Below are 27329 nucleotides of genomic sequence, written 5' to 3' on the forward strand. Positions count from 1 at the left end.
GGTCCAATTACAACAGAAAAGCCTGTGTATTAACAGAATGGAACTTCTCAAACGCAGTAACTCACTAAAGTAGAAACCCTTGTAGTAACATTGTCAGTAACGTAGACAGTAACTAACAAGAACAACGACAAAGAGAGATGCTGAGAGACTCGCTTACGGATATTATACTGTCAAGCTCTCTCCACTTTGACTTGACATAATGCCTCAAGCCTCATGTATATTACATAATACAAACTCTCTATAATGTTGATAAGATACCGTAATAATTATTACATTTATTTAAGCAGTTTAACAAAATTTACCAGATTATCTGCCTAGGATTATCGAAACCTTATTAATAGAAGAGGTGGACTATCTCTCTGTTTGCTTATCCATCTGGATTTTCTATACACGCGAAGTCCTAAGAACCAACTAAAACAAACTCAATATTTTTACATAAAGTCTTCATAACTATATAGGAAAAACTGAGGCTGAGAATCATAGAACGATTTTACATAGATCACAGGTAATTATGATAGCAAAAGTGTAAGTAAACTAAGCACACGGTCTTTATTTACAACTTTTGTGCTCATAACGATTTGAATGCAGACTTTAAATGTTGCATAATATTTCATTTCTACGTAGACAGGAATACGTTCTGGACTACGTAGTCAATATTCATCTATCGGAATTTTGTAATAAATCAGTACTTTATTTCTAAAATATGCTATTGCTTCTTGGCATATTTTAAATAAGTCTTAAAAGGGGGTTCGGTATGCCCTATCTTTCCCATGTTAATTTGGCCAATTTTATGTTACCTTTCTCTCAGAAACCTTTAAAGCTATCATCATCAAACATTAGGACACTACTATTTAGACCTTTGTTAACATTTAGAGCGGAACAAAGTTAAAAAAAGAAGTTTTTATTTAATTTGTTGTAAATAAAAAATTTATTAATTTTTTGTAAAATAATTTATAATTTATGATTTTTTTAATAAAAATTTAAAATAGATTTTTATAATGTCTTCCGCTCTAAATGTTAACAAAGGTCTAAATAGTAGTGTCCTAAAATTTGATGATGATAGCTTTAAAGGTTTCTGAGAAAAAGGTACATAAAAATTGGCCAAATTAACATGGGAAGGATAGGGCATACCGAACCCCCTTAAAATATATTTTCTAAGAACAAATCGTTTTAATGTCAGAGACGATAAGAGGGTATTTTTTAAAGTATTTTTTATTACTTTGTACTATAATGACCTACTTTACAATACAGCTGAGTTCTGTGAATTTAGTTCTTTTCCACGTAGCTATCTCAGCTGATTATCCCTATCTTAAACATTAATTTTCCCTTATAAACAATTCTTTTTCTATGAAAAACTTCTCTTTCCCTGTTATTATTATTGAATCCATTGCGGTTATATAATTATTTATACTGCTATATTCAAACAACTGATTTTTAATACAAAAAATAATTGTAAAACAATATTACGTTCCATTATGAAAGCATGATTACTAGAATATAAAAGATCAAAATAATAACTTTCTTATTCGTGTGCTTTTTTTGTATCTTAATAAAAAGTATCGTTCAATACTCGTCTCAAAAGTTATGTTGCGGAGCTCGGTAACATTTCCCACACTCGACTTCTCCTCGCGTGTAAATTCAAATCTCGCATTTATGCAATATGTCACATTGGAGACTATTAATGAAATGTACTACATTAAAGTCACTCTTATCATCGTGTATAATGATGTAGTAAGAGGACGTATTGTTTCTGTAGATCTAGTGGATCGTTTTACACGGAAACTTTTAAATTACAATAAAAATTTCCTCTTTTTACAATACAATAAACCATTCTTGATGTAAAATCTGATTACAACATTGAACTAGTTGAACCAATCCTCAGCAATTGGTTATTTAATCTTGAAAATCATGTTTCTAGAATATGCGCTATTTAAAGATTCAGTTGCAAGCATTTGGAGAACATTGCGAGCATATAATATATATGTACATATCGAACAAGGGTGCTGTATTATTGGACATAATTAAGTTTACACGGCTGTGTTTTTTATGCTAAAACTATGAAAGCTCATGACTATGGCGAAAAAATTACGAATCGCTTTCTTACAGGCCAAATCAAATTATATTTTCAGTTCCTGCTCAATAGTGCACTGTCAAGTGTAGGATAGAGAGTCTAGTAAAATTACAATAAAAATAATAACATTCACTGCAAAGGACTAGTAAGAAATAAGGTATAAAGGGTGCATCTGAGGATAGATGCCAACGCACCGATGTGGTTCTTGGTTTTTCCTCGCTTCATCCGAGGTGTGGCTACTTCCTGGGCTTCCAGGGCTGTAGTGTGATCCACAGAAGAACGAATCACTTTTACTGAGAATCGTTACTTATATCGGGGTAGAAACCATCGAGGAAAACAAAGAGATGAGCGACCGTAACAGGACCATGTTACCTCCGACGGTACACGATAGACTATAAAACGAATATTAGATAAAGGGACATCGAAACCCAAGACAAACTTTGCCCAAGAGAGAACAAAGTGCAAGACTTTGTGAGTGACTACGACCGGACTCTATGTCCAGAACGGCTCCGACGGTATTGACTAATTAATTGTTTGGGCATCTAAAGGGACGCTCATGGACGGTGGATACACAGTCAGAACCACGCTATGTATCCACCAATGAGAGACGGCTGTTAAATCGAACAGTATGTATAACCATTTACTTGAATAAGCTCACCAGTAATTGGCATAGGAATGCCCTAAAACTATTTTCCACGGTTATCAAAGAGTCTTGTACTAAATATTAAAAACTAAACCCTACTCTACTGTATATATTGAATTATTATACAGTGCACACTTCCCAGACGACCTCAATAACCCAGGAGCTGAGAGTCAATTTCCATTGCAAAAGCACGCAGCCTACTATTTCTTGAAATCAACAATCAATGAAAGGAATCCATCATCAGTTGGGCTTGTCCATTGGTGAGGCTTGAAATCCACAGATATCGAAAGTGTTAAGAATATTCAATTATCTTTTCAGATAAATTAAAACTTCGACGTGAAAACACACATAAATATTATATATTGACCAATTATAATCTCCAGGATTTAAAGACTCAAACGTTACACAACGAAATTGAAAACAATAAAGAAGAGTCAAAATAGAACAACAGAACTTCACGGGATATCCCTAGAGTAAAGAAGAGACCAAACTGTTAAAATATGAAGGACAAATCGATTTACTAAGAGCTTCAAGATATTCGGCCATTGTCAAATCAATAATTCAAAACCGTCAGGGAACTTGATAAGACCCTTTTTCTACTCATTGTAGAAGGAAATGTCAGCAAAGCCTACATCTTTTATTTAAGAAAAAAACTCCGCCACTTGGAAATTTTATTTCTGACTTCACGTCACTATCTTCTTATTAAGCTAGGAAAATATTGGGGATTTCCTTTACAATTACTTTGAAAGAATAAACAGGATTTCGGACATTTCCCATCGATTATAAGTTATAAAAGGTATAACACAACGTTTAGAGGATTGGAATCTATCCTCTTCGTCAGGTGGGGAGAGGAATTAATACATACAAAAAATAAAGAACAAAAAGAAGTGAAGAAGGACAGAAAGGGGTTCAAACGTACCCAAAAGCTGTTTGGAGTTTAGGTCCAGGTGTTGTCACTGCATAGAATGTAAGTCACGAGCACATTCCCCTAAAGTGAAAGAGCCGACATCCACCATTCTTGTTAGTATCCCACTGTAGCCTGTGCTGGTGTGATGTGTGATTGTTATCCTCGCACTCTTTATCTGTACTCGGGATTTGCATCCTGTGCAGTGACGACGCCTGGACTAGACTCCAAGCAGCTTTTGGGTTTGTTTGAACCCCTTTCTTTCCTTTCTTTACTTCTTTCTGTTGCTCTAGTTTTTTATTTATTAATTAACATGTATGTGCATCTTATTTATAAATAAACAATTACTTTGTTTTATTCTCACAATAACGTTCCCTCAATAGATTGAATAGACGTAGTCTGTCTGTCAAAAGAAAACTCACTTTTATTATAAGCCTAAAATATAGTTTAGTTGTTGAAAAAAACCCAATTTCCAACAGCACGTAACAACGTTCCTAATACATAACACATATTCCTCTAGTAATCTTCTATCTACTTGGACGCACCAGAGCTCACAAGGTCATTTGAAAGAAAAAAATATGTATTCGTTGGCATTGATAGGATATATGGAAGTCTATGGGTCATAATGGGCTGAGCGTTAGCGAAACTCATCAGTACTATGACTGAACAAATTTCAATTTCTGTCTCTCTATCTATTAATCCGTCTACCGGTCTGGTATATTTAAAACAAACTGACACACAGACTTGAGATTATACATAAAACTTAGTTTTTACCCGAGGAACTCTCAGTCCAACATGGCGCGTTTTACTCCTTGCACTATATTTGGCTTAGAGATTAGCAACTATTATTGTATTGTTCTTATGAGTAACCAATATGCCAACGAGAAAATAGAATATATTAAACAAACTCAGTATACTCATAACAGATTTTAACTCGTGTGATTTGTATTCATAATATATTAAGAGATAAATGGATATAATAACACACGTAGCATGTAGACATGTAATTTACCAATAAATTTCATTTCTACATATACATGAATGAGTTGCTTCTCCAACGATGTAATATGGCTGACCGTTCATAAAGCCTATCACTCAGTAGGTAACACAATTTCTCTTTTGCTTGCTGGGGGATGAAACAATCTTTGGCATATGATTATTTGTCGTCCAATCTTTCCATTATAAAAATAATTGCAGACTTGTAATTTTACATCGAATTTAAGTGAAGGACTGTTTCTTGACACGTGGCGTGGCGTATTCCTATATTGTAATATCAAATTGTTTACAATTTTGAGTCTTTTTTTAATTTTTATGAAGATTTAAGTAAGCGTACTAACGTACGTAACACAAAAATTGTTTATATATATATATATATATATATTATATATATCTGAAAGCAATATAACTTTCATGTATAATTTGCAGGTACCGTAATGTAATGGGACCTCACCGACCCCCTCACCCAGCGACTTGCGCGATATTCTGAACTCCTTCAACCTAAATTGGTCTGTGAATTCACCAACACGGGTGACCGCTACGACGAGCACAGCCATCGACAATGTGATCACCAACATTCATTAGCACCCACGGTCTCTCTGTTTTAAACACTGCGATCTCTGACCACTTTGCGCAGGAGGTCCTGGTTCATGGATGCAAGCTGGAAAATCAAAATCCAAAATATAAAATTTCAAGATCTGTCCAATTTTCAAAACATTTGCCGACTGAATAAATTGCTGGTGCGCGAGTCTTGGGCATTTTTAAATGAGTTTGAGAATGTTGAGGACAAGTTTCAAGCTTTCAGTAATAGTTTTCAATTATTATTTGGATGTTGCTTGTCCGTTTAAAAAACTAAACAAAATCAAAAAACCACGGAAAAAGGGCTGGTTGACTAAAAGAATTCTTATATCTCGAGACAAGCTTAAATTCTACCACATTTTTATTCGAACCCAAAACGAAGATTTCAAAACTTTCTTTAGAACATACCGCAGCATCTATAGAAAAAGTTCATACGAGCCGCCAAAAGTCTATGACATCAATAGAGCATTAGGTTAATTGTGAAAAATTTCTCAAAAACTGCTTGGAAAATTATTAACAACCTTTCTCGAGATATAAACTCAAAAAAGTCTTCCCAACCGATTGTAATCAAAATTAAAAACAAAATTTACGAAGGTCAATTTCAAGTGGCTAACCAATTCAATAAATACTTCTCTACCGTGGCTACAATGAACCCGTCATTTAAAGAATCTCAGTCACACGGAAGAGAAGTCAGTGATCCGGTTGCATCCATGGCCTTGGCCCCTGTGTGGGAGGGGGAGGTAGCAAATGTCATACAGAGGCTGAACACAAAAAAAACCAGTGACGCCAATGGGATGTCAGTATGGCTACTCAAACGTTGCTATAAGCACATTTTGAGACCGCTCACAAAATTGATCAATTTATAATTTGAAACTGGAAATTTTCCATCTTCTTTAAAGACTGCCAAAGTCATTCCGATTTTCATAAAAGACGATCCTTGCCTCGCAAGCAAACTATCGTCCAATCTCAATTCTTCTTGTGTTCAGCAAAATTTTTGAAAAAATTATTCTATGAAAGACCTGGAAAGCTTTCTAGAAAAAAAACAAAATTCTGAATCCAGAACAATTTGGATTCCAAAAAAACAAATCCACTATTGACGCGGTGAACAGCCTTCTGGACAATGTTGTCGATGGACTGGAAGGTCGTGAACATGTGCTAAGCATATTCCTCGATATTTCCAAAGCCTTTTGGACTGTGTGCATCATGGGACACTGCTGCAACAGTTAGAAAAATGTGGCGTCCAGGGTCTCCCACACTTATGGCTCACGTCTTATCTAAAAGATCGAGATCAGCGTGTGATGATCTCGAGCGTCGTTTCCAGCAAAACAAAAAATGGCTCATGGTGTCCCTCAGGGATCTATCCTTGGACCTCTCCTTTTCCTGATTTATGTCTGTAGATTGAACTCAGTAATCCAACTTGGGGCACTGGTTCATAATGCTGACGACACGACTCTCTGTTTTCAAAAGCAATTCAAAACAAGACCTGGAAATCAAATCTTTTGTGGGATTGAAAGCATGCATTCAATATTTTCACAGAATTGAACTTGACAACAAATCAGTCAAAATCAAGTGTCATCAATTTTTGTCTTCGTCAGCATGATCATGCGATGCGACCTTCTGTCTTTGCGGATGATGCCCTTTTAGAGGATGCAGGATTCCACAAAGTTTCTGGGGATGTTCCTTGACAGAGGACTGACCTGGAATGATCATGTTGATAGCATCTGTGCTAGAGTTACCACAGGCATATTTGCCCTACGGCACCTAGCAAAGTTCTGTACCCTAGAGGTTCTAAAAACGGCCTATTACGGCCTAATTCATCCAAATCTTGGCGATCTTAAACTATTTTACCGATCAAAATAAAAATTTATGATTATATGTACTTTGCCACGGAGAATGTTTATATGCTATGTCCATTGATGTAACCCGCCACCAGGCTTCACTGCAAAGGATAAGTTTTAAAAGCGCCTGCACATTATAAACTACAATTCTGAGTCAGTTAAGTATATTAAATCGCCATACAATATTTAAAGAGGCTAAGTTATGATGGATATTTTTCTTATTAAATTGACTTAACTTAAAGCTTGAGTGTCTACACTTTATAATAAAGTCAATGTACGTGTACAATGGCTATAAACATACAATTTTACACATTTTCTTCATTGAGGCAACAAGGCAAACTCTACATTGGCGTTGGAAACATAATTCACTTGAACCAGAAGTGCTCATGCACGGTCAAAGCTTACGAAATGCAAAGCTACGGGAAACAGTTAGTGTAGTTTTATTTTAATTTTATGCGTGCGTGAGTAGCAATATAATTTTAAGGAACTGGTAAACGAAAAAAACCATTAATATTGGAGTATTTCTATTCGAAGATAAGTTGAATATATAGAAGTTTCTGAATCCTATGAATACAAAATGTGTAGTAGTTTATAAACTTTTATTTCAGTACGAATATAAATACTGTATATTTCAAAATACGTTGAATTTTAAATGTATTTATAATTTTTTTGTTAATTTTACTTTCAACTAAAACTTTCAAGAACCGCAATACATAAGATAATTACAATTTAGTTTTATAAATGTATGTAGCTTATAAGTTTAAAGTTAATTTTAATTAAATTGTAAACGCATGTAGAACTGTCAACTAATATTAAAAAATAAACATGAATTAATATTGGACACTAGGCTAAAGAATACAAGTTGGTCTTGTCCAAAAGACCCTGACACAAATTTGAGTTCAAAGTGGATTAATTATAAAAGAACCCATGTTATGTTATGAAAAAGTAGATCAAATATGAAAAAGTTTTTTTCGAATAGCTTTTAATAGTTATTTACGAGACCAAAACATTTTTTTTCAAATAATGTAATTTAAAAGCAACCTGAACAGGTAAAATATTCAATAGTTTTAAAAGCTAAACTCCTAAAGCCATTGTGTAATCTTCTTGTTTCAGTTTGTATAATAAAATGTTATACTAGCCAAATATTACATTTTGCTCAATAAATGAGAGCCATCCAAAAATTTGTAACTTAATGTATACGTCACCAGCTCTTGAGTCCCTGCCACATGCAAGCTATAAATACAGAATAGTTATCTATTTACGAGAATAAATATTTATTTTATAATTCCTTTGTATTAAAGCCGATATTCGAAACAGGACAATTTTCAAACTAAAGAACCTGATTGACCTTTTTGATTGCTCAAACTTTTTAATAAATAGTTTGTTATTTAAATTACAGATGTTATGTGAATAAAATTAATATGATATATCTGTGAATGCGTTCAATTTTTTGAGGAAATGACGTGTACTGTATGTTTTCTTTTAGGATGTATTGGTCGGTATGGTAAGAACTGTCGGTTATAGCACATAATTCTAGTACAAGACAATAACGAGAATCTTGGAGAATTGGGTAGTAGAAAGTACTGGAGATGGTGAGTTTATTACAAATCTTGGGGTCGATGTCAGTCCATCTGTCAGTTAACAATGTGTCTCAAATGTCACTCTGTCATGTTAATGTCAGCTATGTCAAGCTTGAGTAATCTCTTTGTGATTAATCAATATTATCGGTGTCTGTTATACTGTCAGGGAAGTGTCACAAAAAAGCATTTTTCCCTGATTGTGATGTGTTTTATTCCAACAATTGAGTGACTTTTAATTTTAAAACGTAACTTAAACGTATACACAAATTACTCTCTGGTAATGGGTGACTTGTGCATTAAAAAAAAGAAACTTTGGAATCTTTTTACACGCTTTGTTTTCCTTATATAATAATATGATAGCGTTGTAGAAATAATTTCTATACGCTTCAACTCAGTGTCTTTAATAAAATACTATAACACACATGAGTTTAATTCAATTCCAAGACGTTGTGAAAAACAGAAACTGTTTTCGGATGAAATTCTTCAAAATACTGTTAATATTAGTTATGAGTGGTATGGTAAAAATGTTTTTGTATAAATACACTGACATACCTTAGAAGGATCTGCAGAAATTCAATTTAGCAAACACATTTCAAGAATAGAATAGGTTTTACCTTAAGATTGTACAATATACACATTAGCGTGTTTTCAAGAAACACAAGGGTTGGGGAAAATATTTAGAAAAATACTGAAAATAGAAGTGGTAAATTTTGAGAAAAAAATGAAAAGATATTGGAAGTGGCCAAATCCATTTTAAAGACGGAAGTACTAAAGGTCTGCGGTAAGTTACTTTACCAAGAGACTTACTGGCTGTCACACCACATAATTTTTGTTGGTAATGTGAGTTGCACAAGTTGGCAGCACTGGAAACCCAGGTGGGTCTAATTACAGCAATTGTTGTTGACAGATAAGAGTTACTTCCATCTGTCTTGCCAAGTGTGCGGTGGTTTCTTAGTTAACTTAAGATTATAACTCTGTCTTTTTGTTACCAGGTTAACTTTTTTATTTGTTTAAAATTTTAAAAATATGCCAAACTAACAAATATAACAATTTTATATGGTTATTTCTACGTCATCCAATTGAACCCCAAAATGTTGTATAATTAAAGAGAAAGCATCACATAATTAGTTATTTTACAATAAAAAATGTATAATTTCTATTATAATAACTCTTCAAAAAGTTAACTTTTGTATAATCATAAGATTAAAATTAAAGTAAAAACTCTTTACTCATCACTTTCTCTTGAGTTCTTCATATGGTAATTCACTACCAGTTCGGTTCGGTCACAGTGTGGCCATCATCAGATGTTTTTCACTATTACGTGGCATTAATAACATTTCAAAAGTTATAACTCAGTTACAAAATCAATCAAGATATAAACGTCTGAAGAACAAAATAATTCTAGGTCTATTTAAAGTGATCGTGATTGCAATTCGGTGTGTGGCTACCTTTACATACGGGCTGTATGAGCTCTTGGAACATCATATTTTGTATTGTGACACTTCAAATATTTAAAAATTAAGTATTATATATATATATATATATAAAATACTAGGTAATTATTATTTCTGGGAAAATATTATCAATAGGTGAAATGGAGAGTTGTAAAGAGTTTGTTACTAATGGAATACGGTCAAGATATCGAAAGACGTATTAATATATTGTTATTACGTAGTAACATATTTTATATTGAGAATAAAAGCCTGATAAAGCACTACTAGTAATAAAGAACAACCCTTCTTTCCGTCTTCGGCTCTATTACACATTTGATAAAAAAATTAAACACATTTAAATTGCTTGATTATTATCGTGATTCCAGGTAAGAAAGTGCTCGTAAGAAAGGCCGTATAGATATAATAAAATAATTTTAGTATTAACCAAATTTTTCGTTTGGGTTTAAACAAGAACACAAAACTTAGTAAAAACACATTATTATAAGATTTTAAACCTATAAAAACTATCGATCTAAAAAATGTATTATTCAAATGATACTACTATTAATAACCAGACACCAATTATATGTATAATATACATACATGTTATATTAGTAATTTAATAATGAATATATATGTGTATGTATGTGTGTGTGTGTGTGTGTGTGTGTGTGTGTGTGTGTGTGTGTGTTCACAGTTCACAGTTCCCAATTCACAAACTCTTTATTCATTTTAATATAAGTCACAATACATTGTCCCAATGCACCCTGCAAGGTGCGGCGGGAACCAAAACTAAATTATTATATGTCCATTTACTGCTGACTTGCTGCATTTTCTTGTTATGATATTTTTATGTATATAAATATGGCCTGTTTCCACAAAAATCAATACATTTCTCTGTTTTACAGTTTTTCAATAATTGGGTACATTTGGTTACTGAAACAAGAACAAAAAAAAAAAACTATATTTTACCTTAGTTCGTACAACACAACCGCATACGTACACATGCATTATACGCATTTGCATACACATACATATGGCACTACTACAAACAACCATTATATAAACTATGAGAATTTACAACGATATAAACTGTGAGAATGTATAACAATGTAAACTATGAGAATGTATAACAATATAAACTATGAAAATGTATAACAATATTAAACTATGAGAATGTATAACAATATAATATAATTAACAATTAAATAATAACCAACAACACATGTACACAACCAATAAATTAACAAGCAATCAATAACCAGACAATTATCTTAATATGTAGTATACAAATATAATAAATAAAACTACAAATATATTATCACAATATTTAAAGTATAACCAATTATAGAGTTATATATGAAGCATATGGTAACCTAACCTATACAAATGGATCACATTTTTATTCAGGGATGTTGTCGGCAATAAACGATATTGCTTTCATTTTGACCTTAGGTTTTTTTTCAAAAATTAATTCATTGCCGCAATCCATAATGAAACGGTTAAATAAACTTGGACCCAGGTAGCATAACTGACGCTTAGAAGTACTTGTAGTAAAAAATGGTGTTTCCAATTGTAAAAATTGAGCACTGCGGGTTAGTCTGTTTGCAGTTCTAATTTTAAATTGATTTATGTATTTATGAATATGCATTAACTAACAAAGGTTATACAAGTGATTAAAGTTTAATATGTTTTTTTCTTTGAAAATATAACTCATTCTATCCATTCTTATAATCCCATATACAATACGCAATGCATGCCTCTGTGCCATTATAATTGGCTGCAGTAGTGTTCGAAACGTTCCTCCATAATGAATTATTCCAAACCTCAGTATACTCTCAAACCAAGAAAAATAAAGTTGTTTCATATGTCTATCTTTTATATGCTGCTTGAGATGAAATAGAGAGTAATTTATTTTCCTAAGTTTTTTTGAAAGGTAATTGATATGCCGATCCCATTTTAGATGATGATCAACATACAAGCCTAGGTACTTAACACTTTCTACTGTTTCTATAGTTGTGCACCTACATGAATACTTACACTGATGCGTGTGACAAACCAAATTTAATCTGTTTCTCAAAAGGTTTTGATTGCAATTTTGATCGAAAAAAAGAAAACACTTTGATTTATAAACATTGATTAAAAGTTTATTGTTGATCATCCACTCAGATACGATTTTTAGATCTTTAAGTATCTTCAGATACTTACCCTAGTAATTAGTGAGTCCTTATTAAATGCCGAGCACAATAATGCCGTATCGTCCACAAATGAAAATATGGATGAGTATAAAGGTAACTTTAACATGTCATTAATATATATCACAAAGAAAAATGGACCAAGTACACCACACTGAGCTGTTCCATGAAATAACTCTAAAATTTCACTGTATACGTTGGTAATCCTAACCATTTGTTTTCTTTTGGTAGAAAATGATGTCAACCAATCCAGAGCAGTCCCGCCTATACCGTAACTTCTAAGCTTATTAATTAAAATATTGATATCTAAGGTATCAAAGGCCTTTTGAATATCAAGATAAACTGCTAGTGTGAATTTACGTTGGTCCTTAGAGTAAGTTATATTTGAGATATGTTTTTCAAGTGCTAAGTCTTCCCCTTCCCTGGAAGAAACCCATATTGGTTTTGAGAAAATAATGAATTACTGTTAAAATAATCCATTAATTTGTTTTTAACTATTGTCTCAAATATCTTGACTATAGTATTAATGACTGAGATAGGACGGTATGATGATATCTCGGACGGATCACCAGATTTAAAGACAGGGGTCACAGAAGCTACTTTGAAATCATCAAGAACCAAACCCTGAGAAAATGATTTTATATATATGTTATAAAGTAAGGGACCAAATACATGAATATTTTCCTTGATAGACAGTATATTCAAACCATCGATACCGCAACTACGTTTATTTTTCATGTTTTTAATAGTATCAAATACTTCTTCACTTGTTAACTCAAACTGAGGATAAATACAGTCATAATTATTTTGATCCTCTAAGAATAAGTCACAGCCAAATTCATTTGATCGTAAGGTGGACACTATATTTGTAAAATAATTATTAAAAATATCTGCAATCTTATGTTCATTCCCCTTTACCTCCAATAAATTTCCATCTATCATTATTTTGTTCAACAGGTTCTTTTTATTTTTCACAATCTTTTTTACAATATCCCAATATTTGTTTGAGTTACCATTCGCACTGTCAATCATACTTGAGAAATATTCTATTTTTGCTTGCCTTATCTTTTTAGATACGATTACTGAAAAAACGTTTGTATTCCGCTCCTAACACTGCATTGCTCCTGTCTCTAGAGAAAGTTTTAAATAGATAATTTTTCGATTTATTAAGGAAACAAGATTATCTGAGACCCACTAACGTCTTCTTTTATTTTTACTATTTAATTTTTTTTAGATAAGAGGAGACTTCTCTACATTCATTAAATATTCTATAAAATTCAGTCAAACATACATTTAAATTATTTTCACTAAAAACCCTATCCCAGTTAGCCAATATTAATTGCCTGCGCAGCATTTTATGGTCTAACACTTTAATAAAACAGCTACTAGACTGTGTGTGTGTGTGTGTGTGTGTGTGTGTGTGTGTGTGTGTGTGTGTGTGTGTGTGTGTGTGTGTGTGTGTGTGTGTGTGTGTGTGTGTGTGTGTGTGTGTGTGTGTGTGTGTGTGTGTGTGTGTGTGTGTGTGTGTGTGTGTGTGTGTGTGTGTGTGTGTAGACAGAAAATATTCGACCGATCTTAATGAAAATTTGTATGTTAACGTATTGCTCCACGGAGAAGGGTTATATGCTACGTCCATTTATATAAGACGTCACATAGCGGTGTCACCAAAGATATGTTTTCAATGCACCTGCACATTATAAAAAGCAATTACGGTACAGTTACTTATATTAAGTAGCCAAACACTATTTGAAGACGCTAAGTTTTTATGTTTATTTGGTTTTAAAATAAATTTATGGTTGATATAAAGCTTGAGTGTTAGATCACTTTACAATAAAGAACATGGTCGTGTAAAATTGCTATAAACATACACTTTTTACAGATTTTCTGCATCGTGGCAACAAGTTAAACTATACATCGGCGTTGGAAATATTATTCACTTGAACCAGAAGTGCTCATACACGGGCAAAACTTACAAAAAGCGAGCGAAAGCGCGGGAAACAGCTAGTTGTTTTAAAACAGGAGTTATAATGTGTAACGTTGAATCCACGTCGTCATGCAATCCTGAGAATGTGTTCAGAGGACATTAAACAGGATCACCTCCGCTCTTAACTAAAGGTCTTGAAATCTGCGTTTTATTTGCTTTATAAAAGTAGTCTTTTTATTTATATGGATTATTTTCATTGGATGACATTTAGCAATTCTACAGGCTAGAGAACATCTCAAACTAATCTCTAGTCTTTAAATAACTTTGGAATTTTACATGAAACTTCATTTCTGACACTTCCAGTTCGATGATGGTACATGTAACTAAATATGATTTGGATCAGCGTTAGTGAAAAGACTTAAATGGATCTTATAGGTAACCATGATGGTGATGAGAAATTTAAAGAATAAATCAATATTTAAACAAACGAAGTGCAGTCATTTGTCATTTCAAACAAGTTACATAGTGAACTTTCTTGGAGCATTGACAGTATCTTCTTTTAAAACAAATAGTAAATTACCATACATTTTCCAATATTTTTTGCGAGGTCTTTTAGAATCGAAGATTCCTTCATCAGACAACTTCAAAAATGGTAAAATTTGGAAGTTGTTTAACGATGGTATAATAGTTCTAAATAGAACACCAGCTATACGACTTCATTCATCACCTGATGGCTTTCAGTGTTTTGAGAGAGTACACCAAACCTTTGAATATCATAATTGTACTTGGCTTGCTAAATAAGTCAATAAGTGAAAATAGCTTGTCATTTTGTTCACGCATCTGCTAAACCTAGTTCGTTATTCTCTAGCTACGTCATCGTTTTATTATATAGTTTTACCTCTGATCTCTACGGTTTTGTTCTGTAAGGCACATTACGAAAGCTAATGTTATTCTTTCTCCTTACGTAAGGAGGTGTTCGTTTTACACATCTCCTACTTGAGCTTTCCTTACTCCTAACAATACTGAGATGCAAAAAACGTTACCCCATATTTTTTCCAGCAACAGTAAAAATTTACTAACATAATTTTGTACGAACGATATAAATTGTTTTGTGGTGTAATCTGTAAAATCACCATCGTAAAAAGGAAAAATGTTCGTTCAATTTAGAAGTATTTTTAATTTATGAAATGATAGAAAAAATTATTCGAGTAGTTAAAAAAAACAAATCAACCGTAAATATGTATAAGTATTCATATAATTTTACAATATTTGTATTTTTCAACATAGTGATGATAATATTCTAGATGACTATTAAATTAACTAACAAAACTCTTTTGTGATTTTCCATTTTAAAAAAGATCGATTAACTAAAAATGCCGAAATTACGTGTTATGAAATTGAACTTCTTTTTAAGTATTGGTTTTTATTTGTCAATATTTGTTTTTTTCCTTTCCTTATAACCTACACCTAAATAAAATTACTCGAGGTCAAATAGTTTGCTAACTTTACTATTATTACTAAACTCAATATTATTTCTTGTTCCAATAAACACAAAAATAATACTGATTTTAAGTGCTTATACTAAAAAAAGTTGGTGCAAATTACTTAAATAACTTTATAGGGATAGATGGACTCTAAACGAAGCGTAACACATTTCCACTTTTCTGTTGTTATAAACAATTCTATTAAAATAAGATTTTTTAGGCAAGATTTACTTTTATTTATATAAAAGTTTAATCTGTGGTAAAAAATATGGGTTCTCATTTAAAAACCAAATTCACCCCATAGACTACATTACAATATAAACCTGCAAAGCGTGCAAGTTTTATTTGAAATGTTTTTTTTTTTGCATAGTTCATTGATATGATACTATCCCCAGTTATTTTATTCCTACCTGTAGATGATAATACCCTACTTTATCCATAGTGTTTTTATAACTTGAGTGCCGAATTCTCAAGTTGTGCTTCAGTCCCTTTCGCATATGGGATGCCCTTTAAAAACTATAGATATCACTAGATCTAAAAAATTAGTTTCAGGTTATAGAGTTTTTTCACCTTATAATATATGGAGCTTGGAAAATAAAAACCGCTTCCCTTAGTGTTCATATTATTTCATTCCAAACTTTTGTATAATACCGGTTTTCTTTTAAGTTGCTTATACTGCTATGACTAATAAAATACTTTTTCAATCTATTAAACCAATTGTTTATGTTAATTTTTAAAATTTGATCGTATTTTTAAATTTTTCATAACAGGGCTCAAGTACCTTTTCATTAAGGATCTGTTCTTAAATCATTAACAAAAAAAATCATTCTTAAATGATCAAAAGGCGCTTATGTACTGTTCTTTAATAAATAATATACGGATACTTTCAGAGCTCAGAGTAAAGGAGTTTTAACTAGATTAGAGACTGCTCTCGCGAAATTTTAATCGAATCAACCCTACCTCACTCATATACGCTGACTTGCTTTAGACTTTAGACTGTTATGGATATTACTATTCAACACAGTATATCAATCCTGTTTGGCGACATTGATGGATAAAATAGGATTTTTCAAAGGAATAGATGAACCATGTTAATTTAATATTTAGCCTATCGGAAATTAATAAAAAATAAAACCTCCTACGTTTGCTTTAATCCTCGTGAATCTATATTTGTTTCTTTTAGCCAGTTCAGAGTTTCATTACAAATTTAAAGTCATTAGTTGGTCTGAAAGTCAATTTCTAAACCGAATACAAATTTTTACTCTACGTAGAATGACAAGAAAGCAAAATAATAGAAACTTTTAAAATTACAAATAAAAATAAAAAACCTAAAACCTACTTACTAACCTACATTCAAAGGTCAAGACTGCTACCGAAAACGAGAAATAAGTTGCAGGGAACTCATCTTTGATCAGTGGCAAGCCTATCTACTGTTATGTTGTGGCCTGCAAAGTATTGAGACATTACTTCACCATTCAATCAAGGGATAAAGTGGGATCGTACTTTGAACTGTGTGGCATTATGACAATACAGGTATAAGACACACCACGTGTTGCATATAGCCATTGCAAAAGTTGCATGCAATGTTTGAAGTCTATTGATCATTTCATTCTAGAGATATCCTAGGTAGACAGGTAATCATATAGAAAAGAAATATTTTCATCCCACGGAAGACAAAATAGACATTTTGTCAGTCTACTGGGTGATAGGCTTCAATAACGCTCAGCTAACGCCCATGGTTGGAAATACACCATCATAGAGCCTATCTATATCTATGTAGAAATGAATTTTAGTGCACAATTTAAAGTCTACAGGTGATTTATTTCTTGAGACATCTTATATTGTGATACATCCACAATTTTTGTTTATAAATTTGGGTTGCACACCAATGTTTAAATAATATAAAAATATACACATAATCAACAAGTAATAATATTGCTTGTGTTAGAATAGTTAGGTTACATATATTAATATTTTACAAGTTGGTTTTCAAATAATTATTCTGATATTTTCTTGGAGCCATCATGTTTACTTATCATATGCAATTCAGTGTTGCCTATATAAAAATGAAGCTTCACGCAAAAGTCCAAGTCTTTAGCCAGTTTTCAAGATATCGTAGTAAATGACAGACAGAAATTATATTTGTCCAGCACCTCGAGTGATGGCTTTGATAACGCTCAGCCACAATATGTACGGTGACTAGTACTACTTTTATAGCCAGTAATAATGTTATTTCATTGAAACGGTACTGATGACTTTGATTAGGAAATAAATTTATTACGTACTTGAAATGTTTTAACAATAGAGTGTACCGTTAGAGCGTATCTGTTTTTAACGACCAATAATTTACAACGAACATTTATTAGTGTAGATAGTAAATTAAGTATTGTTCTCTTAACCAATATTTGATTAAATGTTACGGTATATGATTTTTATGTGACAGGCCGTAAAATGCACTGATATTTACGGCTTATTGTCAGATAAATTAGAGCACCAAAACATTATAAACTTGAATATAATCTCATCATTCCTCCACTGTACTTTCACCTGGTAAGTAAATTTTGTTTGCACATTATACCGTACATTATATGTTATACTCTCTATATAATTATTTTTATTAATTTTAAGTTTTGTAACCAACTCGCATTTTACTAATTTGTAAAATTAACCTTTATTAATTAAATTAAATTTTTAATACTATGTTACTGTAATTTTTCCGTGTATTTTATCTTTTTTATAGAATAACTCAACTAAAATATGCATACTATATTGAAATACCCATTTGGGCCCATACATATGAAATCAAAATAAGTCCTTTTAAAGTTTAATATACTTAGTTGCAAAAACGGCTATTTATAAAGCAAATAAATCTCTATCCAAGAAAAACAATAGATAATTAGTATTTTAATTTGAATAATATTGTAAAATATTATATAGATTGCTAGGTAAAACACTAGAACACTATGATTCTATGACGGGGTGTGTTTTTATCTTTGTTTTGTTATGGACTTAATATTTTTCTCATCGTCAAAACTTTAACTTAATTATCTCTTTCACAGAAATCATGATTGTTGTATTGCGTCTTTAAATGTACTTCGAAATAAATTTATAATTATTAGATAAGTTTAATTTTTATTACAAATATTAAAAAGTATCATTATTTTACTAATCGAAATATGTTTTACGTAAAACTTTTTATTTTGTACTCATAGCTTTTTTTTTCGTCCTACATACCTAATTTAAAATGAAAATTTAAAAAAATAGTATATTAATATCCTGGCTAAGTAAATATGTGTCGCGAAACTAAACTTTTGGTAAACAGCAGAAGCCTAAGCAACTTATAAAAATACTTTTAAACTATACAAAAATATCTATTTCTAGACATCGTAGATACTTAAACAATACATAATTTTAAATATGAGTTTCTTTTTTAAGTAATCCTCTTACATAACTTTCTTAGCATCAAGGGTTACGTGGAGCACGTTCTAATTCTTTTAGGCCACTTGAAATCTCCGAGACAAAAAACCACGAAAACAATGAAATCAAAATCACGTAAAAGCTATCCAATACGTTCGAAAGTACATAACTCAAATGATATTCTAAATAACTTGTTCATAAACTTATTTACTGCAGTAGTGTAAAAAGAAGCACTACTAAAATACTAAAATCACCAGAGTTGAACTGGCATAGATTATATTCGAACTGCAAACGGAATTAATGAATTAATCGTTTATAAAATTGCTAATGTTCATTAAACAATGGATTAAACAACTAATTATGGATTAAGGGAACCCTTTCAGCCACCCAACACCTAATTGCCCTACATAAATTCGTTAGATGCAGAAATATAAAACTAATTGTTTTAGTATAACAAACGTGATGGCTGGTTTCCTTCTGATTATAGACAATATGACCGTTTTGAAACCACCAATATACAAGTGCATCTCTAGAATTGTCATGCACTGTTTTGGGACTCATTTGAGCATGACGTACTGCAGTTAAGAGCGCCATGCAACAAGCCTAAATATGCGTGTTTTTAGTAATAATTTATTTTATTACTAGGCTCCCGGACTTCTGTAAAAAGCGGTCTTGTTTAAAATAAATTTATGTAACCCTAAATTTCCCGACAAACCGACACAAAATTGGGTCATAACAATCAATCGTGAATAAATCAAACTTATTCATAACCTACCCCGTAATGAAAGTGCTATAGGTTTTTTAATATATAATTTAAACTTATTTTCGATTAAATAAACCTTTTTTTATTATTAGGCACTCAAACTGTTATTAAAATAGGTAACGTCTGAAATAAAATTAGATTTACCTAAATTTACGATCAGGTGGCATAAGTGCGCCTAAAAGAAGTATCGTTATTAAATTAAATTAATAATTTTTTAAGTAAAAGTTCTCTTTTCGGTAATTTTATTGAGGGATTGACAATTTGAACGTACCATGTTCAATAAAAACACATGTAGTGGGAGTGTTAAATATTGCACCCTACTACAAACAAACGTTACAATGTAAAAATAAACATTGGAAATAAGTACGCTCCTTCGCGTACTCCTACAAAACGCGGGAACTCCACCTGGCTATTTGAACCACGGATAACGAGGGCCCTTAGGATGATCTCAAAATATTAGGTTCATTTCCAGTTCTTGGGATAAATTAACTTTAGAAACAGCTGTAGTTGCTACCATCAGTTAAAAGAAAGTCACTCTTACACTTATCATTTTTTGTGATTTAATTATTTTGTTTTTGTTTCCTTCCAAAAAGATTTTAAAAACTATGATATTAAAACGATGTTAATAGGCTCTGTGGTGTATTAATTATGTACTAACCAGCAAATAAATTACCCATGTTGTGGTATCGGAACAGGATATACTTTTGTGAATGAATCTGTATTAAAAAATATATATAGGGTGTTCACAGAAGGACGTCACAAACATCTGTGGGTGATATTACTCATCATTTTAAACAAAACCGTCATTTAAACATAGATCGATGAATATCTTGTTTAGCAGCTTGTCGCATTTTTTATTTAAAAAAATTATTATTATTATAGGTTTGAATTGATAAGAGAGTTATTTTTAATAATTGTGGATTTTATTGTATTATCAAAATGGTATTAGTTGATCATTTTCAAAGTAAAATAACAAAACGCTAGTATCGTTATAAAGAGTTTCCTGGACCCTAATTATTTTAAATATTTCAGTAAAATTCAAAGGGTGCTTATTTCATCGAATTTTTTTAAGGTACGTTTGCATAAGCCGTGAGCAGCAACAATTTACTCTTTTGATAGGCATCGGTTATTTTACAAACTTAACAAAATTGTGCAAGGTCTTAAACTAGTTTTCAATTTTCATAAAAATTCCAACGGTACATTTTTCAACGAAATCCGTCAATGCATAAGCGAGCACGACCACGTTAAAGATGCGCTTACACTAGGCGGGATTAACATGTAACTGATATCTCAATTGTGGCATTTTTCTGCTCCCGGCTTGTACACGCGTATCTTTAAAGTGATTGTGCTCGCTTATGCATTAACGGATTTCTTTGAAATAAGCACCGTAAAACTTTTGTAAAACTGTTCAAATATTTTCTGTCTAGAACATTTTGTATAACATTTTATATTTGACCTTAAAGCATTTCAGCAGAAGCTATTGGTTCTGTTGGTTTCTGTTGGTTTCATATTAAATAAAATACCACAAATTGTTTTTTTCTATAATATATTTAATCATATGTGCCAAATTTGGATTCTTTAGCTTAACTATTTTTAGATATAATGATTTTTTAATACAAAATACAAAATGGGGTCTACCGGCTAAAAGAGACATTTATAGATTTGTGTTTATATGATATATTTGTTCACAATGATGAGTAATATCACCCACTGAAGTTTGTGACACCCTTTTGTGAAAACCCTGTATACAAATGCACTTAAATACGTAGAAGAAATTGTATATTGGTTAATTTATTTTATTCTGCTTATTTGAAACACTTTTAGAAATTAATATATCTTATTCTTCATTCTAGACTAAACATGTGGACTATTATTGTCTTGGCAACTGCTATATTAACTACCGCTACTGCGTTGGAAAATGTGGTGCCTTACCAGTACTCCTATTCTTATCCTCAGGTAAGCTTTAATATATATTTAGATACTTTAGTCGATCAAATTCCTAATTTAATAAATTAGCTCTTGCGTAACTAGAAAATTCACAGGATTTGTTCAAAAAATTTACTGCTAGCGGTATAGTGTTTACGTAACATGGAACACCAGTTGTACCCGTTTGTATTAATTCAATTTTTATAAATTGCAATAGCCAAATTTAATTTCAATCAACATTCATCACAAAAAAATGCTTTGAATTTAATTGAATTCAATTGCATTTACTCAAGAAATTATACATTTCTGAGGCCCCGCTAAATACAATACTTGTCAGCGGGAACCTATATAACTATATTTTACTATAATTAAGATACATAATTACATTCAATTATTTTTCAGGTCTTTAATGTGGTATTTTTAATTTAACTGTGGTGAAAATTGGTATATAATATACATACAACAGTGAAATTCTTAATTTGGAGTAATTTAAAATATTGTCTGATTATTACTGTAAGTTAATACAATACATCATTCCCATAACACTATTAAATATTTTGAACATTCTGTTGATGAAGTTTTTAGATAACCTGAAAAGTTGATGAAAAGTGAATAAATTGGGTGAATAGGTCAATGGTATTGACCGTGGCGAATGGTCAAAAGACTCGGTCAACTAAGCAACTCATTAGTATTATCAGTTACTAACCATTCCTATCCATTTTTGTAATAATCACTAAAGATGTTGGGTTATCGGAAGAGGTAGACAAACATTAAGTACAGTTCAAACAAGTTTTCAAAAACGTTTAATTTCCGTGCATTGGGCAACAATCAACAGTTATGTCGTGTTCATACAGACGATCGAGGTGAATTGATATGATATAAATGTGGTTATTACACTTGTTACAACTATTCTAATTTCTTTAGTTTCTAGAAATTATTTATATATACATAAAACTAAAATTCTATTTTGAAACTATGACACCATGATACTTTTATAGTTTTTATATCAGCGATAATTATCACAAAGAATACTGAGATCTATTGAATTATGAATGAGGCTTAAGTATGAATGAGAGTTTGGGTGATGTGAAAAGACAAAATTGGTTTCTGTTGTTTGGCTAAAATAAATTATTGAGATCGCCAAACGGGTTGCATTTGTTATATTTTATATTTAATTTATTCTATATTAATGTGTGAATACTCCGTTATGTGATTGGACCTAGCGCGTGCGTTGGTTTTGACGGTAACGTACAGAATTCTTTTTTCCCCTTACCACAACCAGCAAATGATTACTATTATTGATATTATTTTTAAATTATATAATTATAAAATAATATAAAATATTAAAGTATAGTAATAATCATATAATAGAATATCAAAATAATTTTATTGAATACCGTAAGCGACGTATTTGGAGATTTTAATTTCAATCAAACTTGTATTCGTTCTTGCTTATACTTTTTTGTTAAAACGATTTTGAGGAAGATTAAATGATCCATTCAAGTGTCAAAAAATTATTTAAAGAGTCATAGCAACGAAATGGTGATTTATAAACTTCTAATATGTTAAAGAAATACATATTTTATCTGATCTTTTACGTTAGCAGTCCAACTTTGTTGTGAATGAGCCATAAGGCACATTTTGGATCAGTATTAAAATTTCCAAACGTTTTCACAGTTCTTCATTTCACCTAGACTAGATATTCCCCAATCCTTAGCTACTCCTCAGCCCAAATTGTATCGGTATTAATTAATTTTTGCTTACTCTGTGTTATTCCATATGGTTTACTCCTTGTAAAGTTATGGCCTAAATATATAAATAGATTTTAATTACTATTTTTGTCTAGTGTTGGTGTATTAATCTAATTCTCACATGAACGTATTTACATTTCGTAATTCCGATGCAAATCGCTTATTAAACTTTGGATGAGACGAATAAACCTTTATATAACCGTATGTCTATTTCATTTCGTCTGCCTTCCTGTATGTAATATTTATGACAAAATAAATGGATTAAAACAGGTTTACTGAAGTTAACAAAATATTATAACATACTGTGCCTGTTGCCCATATAAAACTTTTCAAAAGTACTTCTGTTTCAAAATAGAGGCTATTAGAATGTTTAAATATCATGAATTTAACCAAAGAATACTTTTTTGAAGAAACAATTGTACATAATAGCGGTACTTTACCTGGTAAAATAAGACATCTTTACTTTACTTTTTTGTACTTTTTTAATTGTACAACATCAATTTGGTTATGACCTATTTTATAACGGTGTATGTATCGTTTTCTGTTTTATAACTAAAATATAAAATAAAATGTAACGTGAAATAAAAAAAAACATAATAAAATATTTCTAATTGTGGAACACTGATCTACTAAAGTTAGTTAACAACTATTTCCTACAACTCATCATCATCATCATCAGACGTTTCCGTTATCACGGGTCGTCGTACACAGCCTCCTCCACTTTTGTCTGTCATTCCAGGTCTCCTCTTCCTCCACCTGTATTTTCTGTGGTCTTCTTCTCTCTATGTCTTTCCACACTTGGTCTTCCCATCTTTCCTCTCGGTCTTCCTCTTGGTTCTTCTTCCTCTTTCCTCCTTCTCCAGTGCTATTCTAGGCATTCTATTATCTCCCATCCTCTTCACATGCCCATCCACTGTATTCTTCTTCCTTCCATTGTCTCTTGCAGAGAAACTTACCTTCAATCTTTCTCTAGTTATTTCGTTCCTTATTCTATCTCTTCTTGTACTCTTCTCTATCCCTCTTAAAAATCTCATTTCTGCAGCTTGCAATCTGCTTAAATCATTTTTAGTCCACGTCCACGTCCACGTCTCTACTCCATATAATAAAATTGGTTGGAAATAAGATTTACACATCAATACTTTTGATTCTTTCCCAATGTTCCAACTCCACACAATCTTCTTCACCATATTGAAAAACTTTCCACTCTTCCATATTCTGTTTCCTATCTCTTCTCTTATTGTGCCCCTATCTGTTATGATACTTCCTAAATAACAGAATTTCTTTCACCTTTTCAAGTCTTTTTCCTTCAACTAACACGTCCTTTATTATTTCCTTCCCTTCTCTCTACTGTCATTACTTTACATTTTTGTATGATCATCTCTAAAACCATATTTCTTCGCCACTTTTGCCCATTTGTTCAACTCTCGTTCTAACTCTTCTTCCCTATTTTCCCATATCATTATGTCATCCGCATATGCTATTGTCTTAAGTTCTTCTGCTCCTCTGTTTCCTTGTACTTCTAGAATAATTTCATCCATTATAATATTGAAAAGGAAAGGTGACAATATGCTTCCCTGCCTTACTCCTCTCTCTGTTTTAAAAGCTTCCGTATATTTTTCTTAAATTCTTACCCTGTTTTTACATATGCCGTATAGGTTCTTTATTCTTTCTACTATTCCCTCACGCAATCCTCTCTTTCTCATACTCTCCCATATCCTTTCTCTCAGTACTTTATCATATGCCTTCTGTAGGTCTATAAAGCTACCATTGTATCTTTTCCGTATTCCACCTCTTTTCCAACACTTGTCTCATCACAAAAAATAGCATCTACCGTTGACCTACCTTTCCTAAAACCACATTGCTCCTCTCTTCCTGTTTCTTCCAGTACTGGTCTAATTTTCTGCAACAGCATTTTTTCATAATTTTTTTGTGTATGGCACAACAAAGTTATTCCACTGTAATTCTCGCATTTTTGCTTATTTCCTTTCTTAAAAATCGGCACTATTATTCCCATATTCCAGTCTTCTAGTATCTTCTTTTCCTTCCAAATCACTCTCATCAATCTGTACAACCATTGCATTCCTAATGGTCCCGCCGCCTCTATCATCTCAGCCGTCAGCTCGTCTATTCCCGCAGATTTCCCCTCTTTCATATCTTTAACAGCTTTTTTCCATTCCTACAACTGTTTTTGTTAAATCATAAACTATTTGATCATAACGTATTTTGATTATAATAATTTACTTTTTAATTTTTTAGTTATGCTATGTGTATTGTAGTAGAGTTGAACTGTTTAAACTTTACTAGTAATTGAAAGGCGGCAAGGAAAAGAATTGTTTACCATCAGTTGCTTACAGAGGTTTAATTATAAGCAATCTTTTGTTGCATTACTTTTATAATATTATTAATTACAAAAACTTCTTCTTTAACAACAAGTAAAATATGAAATAGTTTTTAGACTAATCCATAATTAATTATAGGTCCCTAACGTAATAATACTTGATAACTTCATGCCAGGTTTAACAAAAAAGGCTGAAAATAACTTAAAAAAGTAGTTAAGCATTAATGAAATAACGAATATTCTCAAATAAGGCAAGTAACATACAAGTAAAGTTACACATATACAGATAAAAAATCACATACTTATTATGAACCCTTTGTATATAGGCCCGACTAGAAAATTGCTATTAAGAATTGGCAACACAACCAAGGTATGTGTTGCCAATGGCGCAGTGTAGCGGGTACGGCGGTTATCTCAAGATAACCGGATCAAGCAAGGACGAGCCGCTTGGATAGGTGACCGCTAAGCGATCCTGTCCTTGCAATCCCGCCTGCCCGGCCATTGGTGGTGGATCGGAAGTCACCTTTAAGCCGTTGGTCCCCAGGTTGTGTTTCAGAGGGTTTATTAGTTCCAGCTTTATCTGCTGAATTGAGACATTCATTAATTGTTGTATTGTGATTTAAAATATAATTTAAAAAAAATAGTAAAACAAAAAACCGATTACTGCACATTAAAGATTTCTTAATAACCTAATCATTATTTTCTTCACAGGACTACATGAGCAGCGCCACCTACAACGGCTGGAGAACACCAACAAAGGGCTCCTCAAAGAGTTTCCAGCACAGATTGTTAGAAACGTTCTCCAGCCTGTGTCCTGACTGTCTGAAGACTGACGGAGTAGACGAGGTCACCGAGATTCCTATTTTAAAGGATGCCATCGAATATACATACTTCCATATCATAAAGCCCATTATAAAAGTATTGGTGCACAATTTTGGAATTGATAAAGAAGTGATATACACATCTACTGTTAGCGTTTGTGATAGAAACGAGCGTGATATGGACACTATGGAATTAGGTGATGTACTGCAAATGATTTGCTCTGATATTAAACAGACAGTGGAGAAAGGGTATTTGTAAATCCAAGATTTTGGTAACTGCCCGACTTTTGAGTTTCAAAAAGTACGTTTGAATAAATAAGTTGTTCTATCTGAAATTATTATATTATTATTTTTATTTCCTCTATTTGTGTACACATGATATAGTAATATCAACCCAGTTCGAATTCCAATCCGTCACTTCGTTTTCTCACGCTAAAAATAGGGGGTCGGTTAATTAACATAGGAAATGTACAATGTATTCACCAGGTGTTCTTAATTTCATTTGAATTAGTTTAAATTATAAATTAGGCATATTTTAAATAGATATAATAAATATATATATTTGCTATTCTGTAATTAATATTTATCTAGGTCTAAGTACTAGGTTTTCGAACTGTGGCTTAATTAATGGAGCTGTTACAAAATATAAGCTTCTCAATTGATATT

General features: G+C 31.8%; 1 protein-coding gene across 1 annotated transcript; it reads left to right on the top strand.

Moving 5' to 3' along the window:
• The first annotated feature begins 18166 nt into the window (after window positions 1-18166).
• LOC124373318 lies at window positions 18167-26999 on the top strand. Its single transcript, XM_046831697.1, has 3 exons — window positions 18167-18197; window positions 21681-21783; window positions 26554-26999. Exons 2-3 carry the CDS (start codon window positions 21688-21690, stop codon window positions 26920-26922), a joined length of 465 nt encoding a protein of 154 aa, XP_046687653.1. The 5' UTR covers window positions 18167-18197; window positions 21681-21687; the 3' UTR covers window positions 26923-26999.
• The last annotated feature ends 330 nt before the right edge of the window (window positions 27000-27329 follow it).

The sequence above is a fragment of the Homalodisca vitripennis genome, unplaced genomic scaffold, assembly GCF_021130785.1.
Source record: "Homalodisca vitripennis isolate AUS2020 unplaced genomic scaffold, UT_GWSS_2.1 ScUCBcl_5289;HRSCAF=11949, whole genome shotgun sequence".
In the NCBI taxonomy this organism is placed as follows: domain Eukaryota; kingdom Metazoa; phylum Arthropoda; class Insecta; order Hemiptera; family Cicadellidae; genus Homalodisca; species Homalodisca vitripennis.

Coding starts and splice junctions, on each gene's coding strand:
- LOC124373318 (XM_046831697.1), top strand. CDS start 21,688: ATGTGGACTATTATTGTCTTGGCAACTGCTATATTAACTACCGCTACT. Junction 21,784..26,553: donor ACTCCTATTCTTATCCTCAG/GTAAGCTTTAAT, acceptor TTTTCTTCACAG/GACTACATGAGCAGCGCCAC.